The following is a 12,218-nucleotide window of genomic DNA, read 5'->3' as shown; positions in this document are numbered from 1 at the left end:
AACTGCTAGAGCCTGTTTCTGGAGGAAAATTTTGTCATCTGCAGTTTTTTTTGTTAATCTAATCAGCAGCCAAGTAGAATCGAAGTAACAAAAACAAACGAGGGGGCTGTGATTTTATCAGGTTTCCTTGCAAAATCGGTTTTGCTGGTATAGAATTTTTCTTTGGGTAATTGTTTGTGATCAGTGCTCTGCATGTCTGCTGGATCTCCAGCCAGGGCACCATTTCAGGTAATTTTGGTACCTTCAATTTTCCTTCATGTTTGCGTGATGGTTGGGCTTTAAGTTTCGCTGTAGCTGCTGTGGAGGCTCTGAACCATCATCGAGCTTGGGCCTTCCTGAAGTATTGAGCAGTATTGTGGCGATGTTGTGAGCTTGGAGGGAGCTGGCCATCCACGCTACACCAACTTTTTTCCTGTACCTTTGGGTCAATGGATTGGGTCGGTCTATTTATCAGAGTCGGAGCTAATCGGGGTCTGGTCAAGATCTGGCCAGATGAGAACCTAATTTGAGTCGCCTATTTTCCGTAGTTAAGCATTAGTGGGCGACTGTTGGGCAGCTGAAATTGACGTCACCTTGGTCTCGCATCCAAGCGGCTGGTGTGGGCGAACTGATCCATAAATGCAATTAAACACGCCGTCCGCGTTGCGCTTTTTTTTTTTTTTAGGTTTCGCCTGACTTATGCTTAATCATATTTAATTTATTTGTGTTGGTTCACAAAAGTCGATTGAGGGATCCATGCTCGGTTGAGCCATCTCCCGACGATTGGTTCCAAATCCAAGGCGAGAAGTTGGCTAGGTACGGTTACTATTACTTTTATAATCACTACTGCTGGCTATGGCTGTAACTACAATCTTGCTGCCATTATTTTTGCTCTTGCCACTGTTACTACTACTATTATTATTATTATTACTGCTACAATTACTGTTACTGTTGCTACTACTACAGCTGTGGACTACTATTACTTGCTTTTACCGTTACTCTTGCGACTATTGCACTTGCTACTGCTACCGCTACTCTCCTTTCCCTCCCTCTGCTATTCGCCTATTCCTGACGTTGTCTTTGCCCGCTGGGCCCATCTTATTCCTTCTCCCCACCTTCCCTTCTCTCGCAACTCACCACCGTGAGTCTCGACCGTCCCCAACCATCCTCCCTCCATGGGACATCACCGCCGTCGGAACCACCCCGCTCCGCCCCCTGCCATGGACGGTGCTACCCACGGTCTTCCACCTCCCTTTCCTCCCTCCCTCCACGAGGCCCAAAGCTGGGCGCCGCCACCATCCCCAACGCCCTCTCCGATCGGTCGGCCCAGCTTCTTTTCCAGCAAAAACAGCTGAGGCCGCGCCCTCTCTGTTCCAAAACACGTCGTCATTCTAGTAGTTTACTACGTGGCAAGTGTTAAGGTTGAGAGAGCCTGACTACATGTTAACTGGTGAACTGGGTTCTTCATTAGCTGGTGCCCAGCAGCCCGATATCCAATCCCACTGGCCTTTCAGCAAATCCGGTGGCCTTCCAAGTCGCAGACAAGCGTGAAGAAAGGGGTGGCGTTGTCCCTTGTCGGGCTCTTCTCAATGCGCACCCCACCACCGCCTCCTCCTAAATGCGTCAACAGCTGTGGGAGCTACAAGCCTACACTATTCCCCCTCCTTTGCCTGCCCCAACATCTCTCCTCTCCCATGTCCCACCTTCTCTCTCTTCCTACTTCTTGCGCGTCTTTGTTTTATTTATTAAAAACTAAAAAGAAAAAGAGGCAGGCCCATATGAGATGGGGAGACCTATCATTCTGGCGACGGCCTCTTGTGGACTCTCCGCTGTTCCCCAGTCCCAAATGTCTCTCTTCTTCTATTACTCCTGCAAGGCCCCCTTCTCTCCTCAGGTGCTCACCTCCTCGCCTTTCCTCGTTACTTCTCGATTCCTCCTTGGGGTTTTCTCTTGGATCTCCGGGATCTTTAGTTTTTTTGTCTGAATAAGGTTATCAGCAGACTCTTACTGATTGTGCTGCATAAAGTTCTTTTTATGTATCCGATTCTAACTGGAATTCCCTTTCTTCTTGGTTAATCTATATCGGTACTTTCCTTTTTCCAGGCTAGTCTGCCACCCGAAAGCTATGTCGCATTTATCAGTTGCTGGCTTTAATTATGCTAGCAATGGACACGTCGCCCGATGGGAGTTTTTGGACTTGAGAAGTAAGCTTGGAACCCAGTGGAGTTTCATTCATGGATCAAGATTGGTGCTTCGGCCGAAAGTTTCAAGAATCATCTACCATAGAACAGGATTTAGTCCATCAGCTTTGTGTAATCCGAAAACCCAACTATAATTTTTTCCATCCAGACCATCTTTCTTTGCTTTTTTGAAAGCTGCTTATGTTTGTTGTTATCCAGCGGAGATCATTTGGCTTGTTACTGTTGCTACGAGAATCTTCGCTGCCTGATATGCTGCTTATGTAGCATCTTAATTTCCTGCTGAGTGATTCAACTCTTTTGATAGATTCAAGTTGGAAGCCCAGTTGATTCTAGTTGCTGTGTTAAAAGATTTTGGATAATTGATATTAAAACCGACCACTTAACTCTATCTTGATGATAATTCTTAGACATATTTGTAACCTTAATCAATAAGCGTTTGTCCCTGATGATTGTGGTGCTTTTCCGAATCCTTGTTTGCCCATTATTTTCTATCGAGGGCAACCTACAATATTATGATGCAAGCTCATTTTCACTAGATGAAGCTCCAGATTGAGTTCTTCAATATTGAAGACTCGAGAGTTGAGACTTCTTTGTGCAAGGAACCTTCAACTTCGAACTTTAGACTCAAGTGTCTCATCACTTAGAGGAAGAAACATTGGCTTTACTTTGCTCTATATATGTCTTCTGCTGACTATAGATCCTTATATCTATAGCTTCCATCCATCTTGGTTACTAGGTCAGAGCAAGTTTTCATCTTTTATTTCTGCCATCACGCACGGCTTTCACCGATGATCACCTTGTTTTTTGTTCATTTATCATGTTGTAAGTCAGGTTCAATGTTTGCTTATATAAGCTGTACATGACATTGTTTTTAGGGGTTTATGCCAACTGAATTGAAAATGTTATATGCATGGTTGTTGTATATATGGCATTGCTTTTTATGGGCTGATGCGAGTCATTAAAAATTAAAATATTATATGCACGGTAGTTGCCTATGACATTTTTTTCGGGGTCTATGCATCTAAATAAAAAATGGTATATGAGTTGTTTTTTAGGGGTCTGTACAAAAAATTCATATGCGTGGTGGTTCAATTAATTTGTCATGATTTTATGAACTTTGGAAAAATATGTTTAGTATGTGTATGAGCCCTGTAAAGATATCTGTTATTATTTTCAGTGTCAATATATAAGGCATTATATACTTCAAGTTTCTAGAACTGTGAGGATTTTTTTTATTTATTTATTTTAAGGAGATGGACTTTGCTTAAGTGGTAGCACTTTAATGAATCCCTTCCCTACTTCACTACTGTTAAATGCTTTTTTACCTGCTTCTGTCTTCCGTATCATTTTATCAGTTCATCTAGCACAAGCTTTTCTTCTGTGGTCCTGCTTATGCAGTTCTTGTTTTTTTTTTTTCACCCTTCAGACTTTGTGGTTATATTATGACCTGCCTCTTCTCATTGCAAGACATGAGTCTTCACTTTTATTTTCTCTTTTACACTCCTTTTCAAGGTACATTTTGTTTGATCTTCATGATTTAGCATTAGTATTTTTTATTGCCGAAACTTTTATGAACTGACTTATCCCTTGACAATTGATACTGTTATGCACGGTTACTTATATAACCTGACTCACCCAATTGATTCTACTACAAGAGAGCAAATGTGAATATAAACAGTTCTAGACATGGTATGGTAGTCCTGAATTTGCTATAACTCATGCAAAATGCCAGTTTCTATATGTATATTTCTTTAAAAAGCTCAAATTAAAAATTTTCACAGTCATTGTGGGCAAATTGGACTGTTGTTTGCTGCCTTAAAATGTTTGATTTGCTGAACTTATGCCCTTTAGAGGTTTGCTTTTATAATTGCTGGAATATCATCTAGTATGACTGACGTTTCTACATCATCTTTTTTCTTTAATGGGTAGTAGTAGGTTAGAAAAGAGTGATCAAAGAACTTTCCCACCAGTTTAACATTGAACAAAATTTTCATTGAGGACATATTAAACATTCCATATCTCAGATGAGTTTTTAAAATAGTGATGCATGAAATAACAACCTTATCATTGGATATTAAGTGGTCTGATAATCTTTGCCTCTTTGGATTTTGGTCATGCACTACTATTGATGATTAGAAGGTTTTGGATGGACCCTTGTCTGCTGTAGTTCACCTGAATTAATGCACTAGGGTCCTTTATTTTGGTTGAGCTTGACATTGATTGAGACTAGTGGAAACCAAGTCCTAGTCCTTTTCAGTTTGAAGAATAAATGAAGTCAATTATGTTAGCCCTGACTATAAACTGCACAATCCCTAAGGAATCCTCGCTGACTAAAAGATCCACCTAATCCTAAACAAGTAGTATGGCGGCTCCTAGTTCTCTTGCACCTCTCAAAATAATTACTGGAGGATAGAAAGGGAAGAGAGAAAAATTTGAAGACGATTCAAGAATATACTATGTAATGCATTGACATTGCATTTGTAATGGGAATATTGTTGTGGATATCTCTAGATCCAGGGTACAGGGTCTGCAGTGAATTGCCCTCATATAATAATTGAGGTGGTTTGGATGGGGGGAGTTAGAAGTGGAGAAGGAAGGAGAGGTTGTAAGAGACAGAGAAGGCAAAAAGAAGCAAAGGATCCAAAACTTTCAACTGAAACTTGCATTAGATAGGATAAGATATGTTCTTCCCTGTTAAATGATCATATATTAATACCTAGTTTGAGCAATTGGGTTTGTGGTCTTGGATTTTAAACCTTTATGAAAGTGACATTGCATATGAAGCTTTAATACTTTTGTTACGGAGATCTAAGGCTGATGTCTATTCTATTTGGAGGCTGTTAAGGATGAAATACCAAAGATGATGGTGATTTGAGGCTGCAAAGGTAGGATATTTGGTGAGGAGGCAGGTTCATAGGAGAGCTGTACTACATGGAGCTTGTTGCAGGACCCATAATATTGACATGCTAATAAGGAGGCAATATGATCTAAGTCAAAATAAATATGGTTAATCCCCCATACGGTGGACCAGTTCTGGCTACTACCGTGGCTCCTAGATCAAGATCCATTTATCAGAGAAGGTGATGAGATGGCAAAGAAAGAGTCAAAGATTGGTAGGAAAAGCTGGAACATATAAAATAGTCTAGTGCTGGACAAATATGGTTAAGGGAAATGACCCATCTAAAGATGTGCTGGGCTATCCTAAATTAACCGTAGGTCCTACTATGTGCTAGAGTTGATATAAAGATATCAACTAACTAAGAAAGTAGTTTTTGTGAGAGAAGAATGCTTTGACAAGAATTAACTTGCTCAACTCCTAACTTGGCAGCCATAAAATAGAAAAAGGATACACCAAAACTCTTCAAGGATGAAATTGGCAGCAACTTTGGTCAAGCTTATACACGAGTCAAAGTAACTTGGCTTTTAGAAGAGAAATTTGTAAAGATAAATATGTCTATCGAGAGGCTTGGAATATGAAGACATGGTGCTTGTAATGCCCAAAATCTCCTCAATTGAAGTAGGGGAGGAAACAAAACCAAAAGGGCCAATTAGAATATAAAATCCCTAAGGAGGTTTTTGTGGGTATTTGCTGGCTGATGGCGGGTGCAGCAGTTCAGCTTTATTGAAACTAAATGATCTAGTCAACAATTGGTCCATACTTATAAATCCCAAAAGTAAAATAGAAGCTTCAAGATAGTAAATAGGGATGAACCACTGAATAGAGAAAAAGGACATTTCAGTGCACGAAGCTCCTACCACTGCGAGGTTCGGAGAGGGTTAGATGTATGCAGTCTTGTCCCTGTATGCAGTGAGGCTATTTCCGGGTTTCGAACCCATGATACGTAGGTCATGATGGAGCAACCTTATTGCTGCACTAAGGCTCCCACTGGGTACAAAATATTCCAAAATGACATCCTGGAAAGAAGTACATCTGGAAACATAGTTATTTAATGACATTTAGGTGTCAACTGGTGAGTAAAGATGAGACTACCCTTAGAAATTTTGATCTAAGTTCTTATGTTTTAAATGAAATGGAGTGATAGAACAAACTCGAAGACTTTTGATGACAGCAATAGTCAATGAATGATGGAATAATATCAGAAATGTGATTTCTGGCGCTATACAGAATCAGACAATAAGGAGTGGCTCTAACTGTTGATTTAAGATCTGATGCCATGTTTATGCTTGACATTGACTTAATCAAAGTTCTCTAGTCTGGAATGTTTTTGATGATATTGTCAGCAAGATGATAAGTAGGTTCTGGCAAAGGTTTCATGGAAACAGCCAAATTCGTCATGAAGATGAGAGGATGGCATAATGTCAATTCAGGCTCTACCACCACCCCCACCCCGTTTTTCTCTTTTCCCAGGGTTTGTGTTCATGTGCATGTGGTCTGCAGGTGGGTGTTGGGAAAGGGGGCAGAGTGATGGTTTAGAAGAGGACTGTAGGCAATGGGTTACACCATGGGGGGCAGCCCTCCCCCAAATACGCCTAACCCCTCCAAACCATGGTGAAGGTGGGATTTGAACAATGATCTCTACGAAGAAACTTTGGCAGCTTGGTAAGCTGGAACCTTCATCATCTAAATTTAGTTCAACAATACACGATCATGAATGAGTCAGAAATTCTGCACCATGGTGCTTCTTTGAAGCTTTCATGAGAGTCCCATGATATCCTGCACTTGCACCACTGTGAAACTTGAGGAACAATTGCCAGAGTTTTTGTAATCTCTCGCGATACAACCAAGCATTGGCAATTTCATAATAACTTACACTTTTAACCCATGATATGGGTCTAGTATGCAGGAGGCTGAGCTATATAATAAAACAGTGAAAATGATATATGCTTTTTGGGCAAAAGCAATAAAATAGGTGATGTATTGATTTTGATGGTTATCATTCCATAATGCTCATTAACAAATGGATCTTTTTGACTGTCAAACATACTGATTTTTTCTGCCTCATCTTTTGTGAAACTATGGAAAGCAATCTGTTCAATAAACACGTGGTTCAGATGCTGGTTTTTAAGTCCATGCCTACATGAGACCTTTATACCATGAATTTTGCTGCTCGCTGCATGACACATACAAATCTTCGTGGTTTCTGCAGTTTTAAAAAACATGATGGCAAGGCAGTATTCTAAGGAGATTCTTCTCTATTACTTTCATAATATCATCATCATTTGTATCTTGCCCATATTTTCTTTTATCTTGCTTATATTTTCTTTTACATTTAGTCTTATTAAGAAAAAATTTCTGTGATCGTGTAGTGGTCATCTTGAATAAATTTTCCTGAAGTAAGAATTTGCTCGGTCACTTTTAGTTCAGCTTATGTAAGTTAGGTTAATATTACTAGATGGCCAGCTCTATGCTAGGGTTGCTGCTTTTAGAGATCATGTTGCTGAGCACCTATAACTTCTTTTCTGGAGAGTGAAGATGGTTACCATGACAGGGATTACGAGTTCACAAATTGCGAACAGTGCTTTCACTTGGGGCACAGTTGCTGTCCTTCCGTTCTATGCTCTGATGGTTCTGGCTCCTGATGCCAGACTTGTAAGTATAATATGTAGATTTTTGAAGTGAATATGATTTCAAACTAACTAATGAGTGAGCATCTAAATAAAGATATGCTTGTATATCTAACTGAACTGCTTATATATTGATCGGATTTGTTAATGGCCAAAACTCAGACTAGAAGAATGATGGAGAGCAGTGCCCCTTACATTATTCTTGGAGTTCTGTATGCATACCTCCTCGCTCTGTCATGGACTCCTGATACATTACGCTTGATGTTTGCCAGTAAATACTGGCTGCCAGAGGTTCGTATCCAGCTTATGCTGTACTGGGTTGAGTTTTTCAATATATTATTGACCTGGCACATATCTATGCATCTGCAGTTACCTAGCATAGCAAAAATGTTCACAAATGAAATGACTCTGGCTTCTGCATGGATTCACTTACTGGCTGTAGACCTTTTCGCAGCAAGGTCTGAATCTTGCTACTACTCACATCCCCTTCTCCGTTTGTGCTACTTCCACTGTTCCCTTCATTCTCAATTTCTGTACAGTTTCTACACCAAACAAAGTGAAAGATGCATCATCATCTCCTATTTTCTCTGTTTAAGTATGTAGTAGCACATTCTTTTTTCCATATAGAAGTTCTTAAGGCACACTGTGTTTTGTCATCCAGGCAGGTATTTCATGATGGTCTAAAGAACAAGGTGGAGACTCGGCATTCGGTTTCTTTGTGCCTTCTTTTCTGTCCGATTGGAATTGCTGCTCATGCCATCACTAAGGTACTGACCAAGATGTCAAATCAGTCACACTGATGCTTAAATTTAACTGCACATTGTTTTTTTATCAATTCAGAAGAATAATGGACATCTGAAATTATGCCATTTCATACCATGGTGGACATCATACTTAAGCTTGTAATGCCAGATTTTTTAATAAATTTCTACTTGAATCGGCAAACTTCAATAGTGCTTGCTTTTCAGTTCCTTGTAGGAGTGCACCAATTTGCTGCAATCCAATCTAGTGATTATGATTTGGAAATATTTATGGAAGCAAAGCTTGGATGCAGATATCTAGAAAGAAGCTAATCAACTATAGATATTACAGATTCTTTTTTAAAGAAAAATTCTAATAGTAATATCGCAGTTGAAAAATCAAGTAATGTTTTCATCACATTTAATCAGAACTGCAGGCATAGGCAAAAATTACACCAACATAAGATAGATCGATATATATATATATATATATATATATATATATATATATATATATATATATATATATATATATATATATAATCTGGGGGACATTAATTATGTCCAAAAATAATTTCAAAAAAGAAAAAACACTTAAACAGTTTGAGTTCTGTAAGGAATATATCTGATTTCCTCTTTGAGTTCCAACCCAAACATTTGATCGACTCTCTCTTTGACATGGTTCATCAGTCCTAGCATATCTGTCGAAGTGGATCCATTGAAATTGATGAAGAAATTGGCATGAACCTTGGAAACCTTGGCACCACCCATCTCAAGCCCTTTTAGTCCAGCCATCTCAATTAGCTCTCCTGCCGATACTCCTATTCCCGAGGGATTCCGAAACACCGACCCGGCACTGCGTTCCCCAATTGGCTGGGTCTTCCTCCGTCTGCGCATTTTTATACAGCCTAGGATTAAGTTATCAAACTCAGAATTCTGCCTAAGAATAGTCTTGTAGCAATTGTAAACATGCCCGCAAAGTACCCAGTTTCCACCCAAAGAGAAAAGGAAGAGTTATGATACTTAGGTGGCACCTACACAAAATAGTGTTGGTAAGCAAAGAATTCGAGTTGCAAATAAATCAGAAAAACTAGTCGAATAATTGATTTATGAAAATATCGATATATGAGTGCGTGCAAGAACAATCACAATCATAGGAGATGCACCATGAGAACAATGACAATATTGTTTCATGATCACTGAATCATTAGTGAATACATAAACTATTTGACTTCAAGATTATTTTATCTGATTCTTCTCAAGAAAGAAGATTTTACTTAATTCTATAAATAAAAATCATTTACTGATTTGGGGTGCGTGCTGCGTGGCGACCACAATATGAATAAGCAAAATATTAATTAATTGGTAGTTTCTGCATGGAACCAGAATCAAACCAATTAGCATTAGAACCGAACTGAATCAACCCAAACCAAGATGAGGTTGGTTTGCTTCGGTTCTCAAGTCACCCAAGAGAGACTTACACACAAAAAAAAAATCACAAAAATTAGTAAGAACAAGCAAAGCAGTCGATAAAATAGGGCGCATATATATAATTTGTTCATAAACAAGATAGACTTATTATTGGGCTCTAACCTACTTTTTACACACAGTGAGTGCTAACACAAGGACGGGCTCGATCCGGGTTAGATTCGTTTACCTGGGCATAGATCCAGAACCAAACAAACCCAATAATTAGACTTGCAACAAATAATATGGAGGTCCACCAATTCAATATTGACCCAAAATCATCTATTGCCCTGCTCAAAGCAAGCTCAAGGGTGCGCTAACCGGAAACAACGTATGGATCCACATAAAGATTTGAACTTCACCTTTCCAAGAGGGCCCTTTGCCGCTCCCTCGCCGTTTCGGCCGGCACCAACCGAAACGTCACCGCTACAATGGCGGCCAAGTCCTCCATTTGTTGGAACGTTGACCGCCGATAGCCAAAGGCCAGGTCACTCCTCCGCAGCACCCGAACCTCTCCATCCATGGTGACCATCTCCACGCTATCAATCACATGTCCGGTCTCCTACACGTGGCCACCCAAATAAAACTATAAAAGAAAGCCGAGACGCGATAAAAACCAACGGCAAATTTATTCACCTGCCCGTCGGCTCCGGCGTTCATGAACACGGCCCCGCCGACCGTCCCCGGGATGCCACCGGCGAACTCGAGGCCCGAGAACCCCTCGACGGAGCACCGCACTCCGAGGCGGTTGAATGGGTATCCACTCCCGACCCGGTAAACGCCGGGCTCGATTGCCTCAAATTGGTCGAGCCGGTTGAGCATTACGAGGCCGTCGAACCCACGGTCGTCGAAGAGGCAATTGGATCCCTTCCCGATGATCAAGAACGGAATGGACCTCGCCCGGCAATAGCTGCACCGTACGGCATTGGAGAAGCCTCAGTTATATATGACTCTGAAATCCAACCTTTTTTTTTTAGTATGGTGTTTGAGCACAAACCGAATGGCGGCGATGAGCTGAGAGGGCCGGGAGACATGGAGGAAGTAGCTGCAAGGGCCGCCGATGCCCCAGCTGCTGAGCTCCTTGAGATGCTTTTGGTTTTGAAGGACGCATTGCTCAATGAGCGATTGCTCCTGTCGTTCGTCATCGTCAAGCACCATGAAAGGTGGTGGCTTACAATGGAAATAGGGAGGAGGGAAGGAAGAGTTGAAGGTGAGCTCCTCCTTGATGGCTAGGGTGCTGGTGGTGTTTGAGGGAAGGAGGAGTTGGTGGTGGGGGAAAGAGAGAGAGGGACTTTTTGCTCTCAGAGAGCCATTTGGGCTGGTTTGAGTGGGAGGAGAAGTGAGGGGAGAAGAGTGGATGGATAACAAACCATGCTTCCCATTCTCTCCACAACCCCTCCCCTTCCTTTTCTTCTCACCTCTCTATCTCTCTCTCCTCTCTTTGTATGGAACTTTGGGCTCTTAAGCCTCAGGCCATGAGAACTATTATGTTTCGAGGTGAATTTATTTATGATTGGAGAGTCTCTTACAATTTCCAGCCAGACCTCATTATTGAATCATCTCTCTCTCTCTCTCGGATCCTTCAGACAATAGTTCTTGCGGCATGGATCATGTGGAACTCTGCGTCTCTTCGGGTGCCTTTGGATCAATTGTTAAAGAAGGATGGTGGAGACAAAGGCCGATAATATGAATGGGCCAAGGGGAGGAAGTCAGGGCCTTCCGGTTTATTATCGTGCTCTGTTTTGATTCAGTGATGGCGACAAACATCACATATATAGACGTGCTTTTATGATTGAGATAGACCCATCATCAATACATGATCATAAATGTGGTGGTGGCTGGTGGATAGGACGGTCAGCCTTTAAACGGCTCAAGTAGAGAAAAAGGTTGTCAGTTGTCACCCAAAAAAAAAAAGGAAAAAAGATTAAAAAAACTAGAAACATGTTATACATAGAAAAGGAAAAACAATAAGTATTCCGGATTCGGCAATTGGTATGGGATGTATTTAATTTGATTGGCAAGGGAGAAATATAATAGCAGCACATAGCGTTTGGTAGAGTTTTTCATCCTCACATCAATGTATTTATACAACAAATGTACAAAAATATATCCATCCTACACCCCCCCCCATCCATGTATTTATACAAAATTGTACAATATCAATATATACATAGCGTTTTTTTTGGTCTTCTCTACCCCTCACCACCCTTTTTTTTCTGATTTGAATTAAGATCATCATTCCAAAAGAAATACCGTCCTATGAAATGCTAAAAACCCACTGGCCTTGCACGAAGTCTAGTTCTTG

The 12,218-nt window shown here is 40.8% G+C and overlaps 2 protein-coding genes across 4 annotated transcripts; one reads left to right on the top strand and one right to left on the bottom strand.

Moving 5' to 3' along the window:
- The first annotated feature begins 171 nt into the window (after positions 1–171).
- Positions 172–8,648, top strand: LOC103719565 (protein MAO HUZI 4, chloroplastic-like). Of its 3 annotated transcripts, none has more exons than XM_008808872.4 (6): positions 172–1,873; positions 2,083–2,291; positions 7,631–7,731; positions 7,869–7,997; positions 8,076–8,164; positions 8,368–8,648. In XM_008808872.4, the coding sequence occupies exons 1-6, from the start codon at positions 1,569–1,571 to the stop codon at positions 8,504–8,506; spliced, it is 972 nt and encodes a 323-aa protein (XP_008807094.2). In that variant the 5' UTR covers positions 172–1,568; the 3' UTR covers positions 8,507–8,648. The 3 variants fall into 3 exon arrangements, with proteins under 3 accessions (XP_008807094.2, XP_008807096.1, XP_026665223.2); XM_008808874.4 differs by having other exon boundaries at positions 1,435–1,968; positions 8,368–8,625; XM_026809422.2 differs by having other exon boundaries at positions 1,436–1,873; positions 2,083–3,692; positions 8,368–8,625.
- A 382-nt stretch (positions 8,649–9,030) lies between these two features.
- On the bottom strand, positions 9,031–11,767 carry LOC103719579 (UDP-N-acetylenolpyruvoylglucosamine reductase-like). Its single transcript, XM_008808897.3, has 4 exons — positions 10,911–11,767; positions 10,550–10,823; positions 10,276–10,475; positions 9,031–9,335 (listed from the first exon to the last, which is right to left on the bottom strand). Exons 1-4 carry the CDS (start codon positions 11,069–11,071, stop codon positions 9,041–9,043), a joined length of 930 nt encoding a protein of 309 aa, XP_008807119.3. The 5' UTR covers positions 11,072–11,767; the 3' UTR covers positions 9,031–9,040.
- Between the last annotated feature and the right edge of the window lie 451 nt (positions 11,768–12,218).

The sequence above is a fragment of the Phoenix dactylifera genome, chromosome 9, assembly GCF_009389715.1.
Source record: "Phoenix dactylifera cultivar Barhee BC4 chromosome 9, palm_55x_up_171113_PBpolish2nd_filt_p, whole genome shotgun sequence".
In the NCBI taxonomy this organism is placed as follows: domain Eukaryota; kingdom Viridiplantae; phylum Streptophyta; class Magnoliopsida; order Arecales; family Arecaceae; genus Phoenix; species Phoenix dactylifera.
The sequence above is the reverse complement of the archived record's forward strand: the minus strand, read 5'-3'. Positions and strand labels throughout refer to the sequence as shown.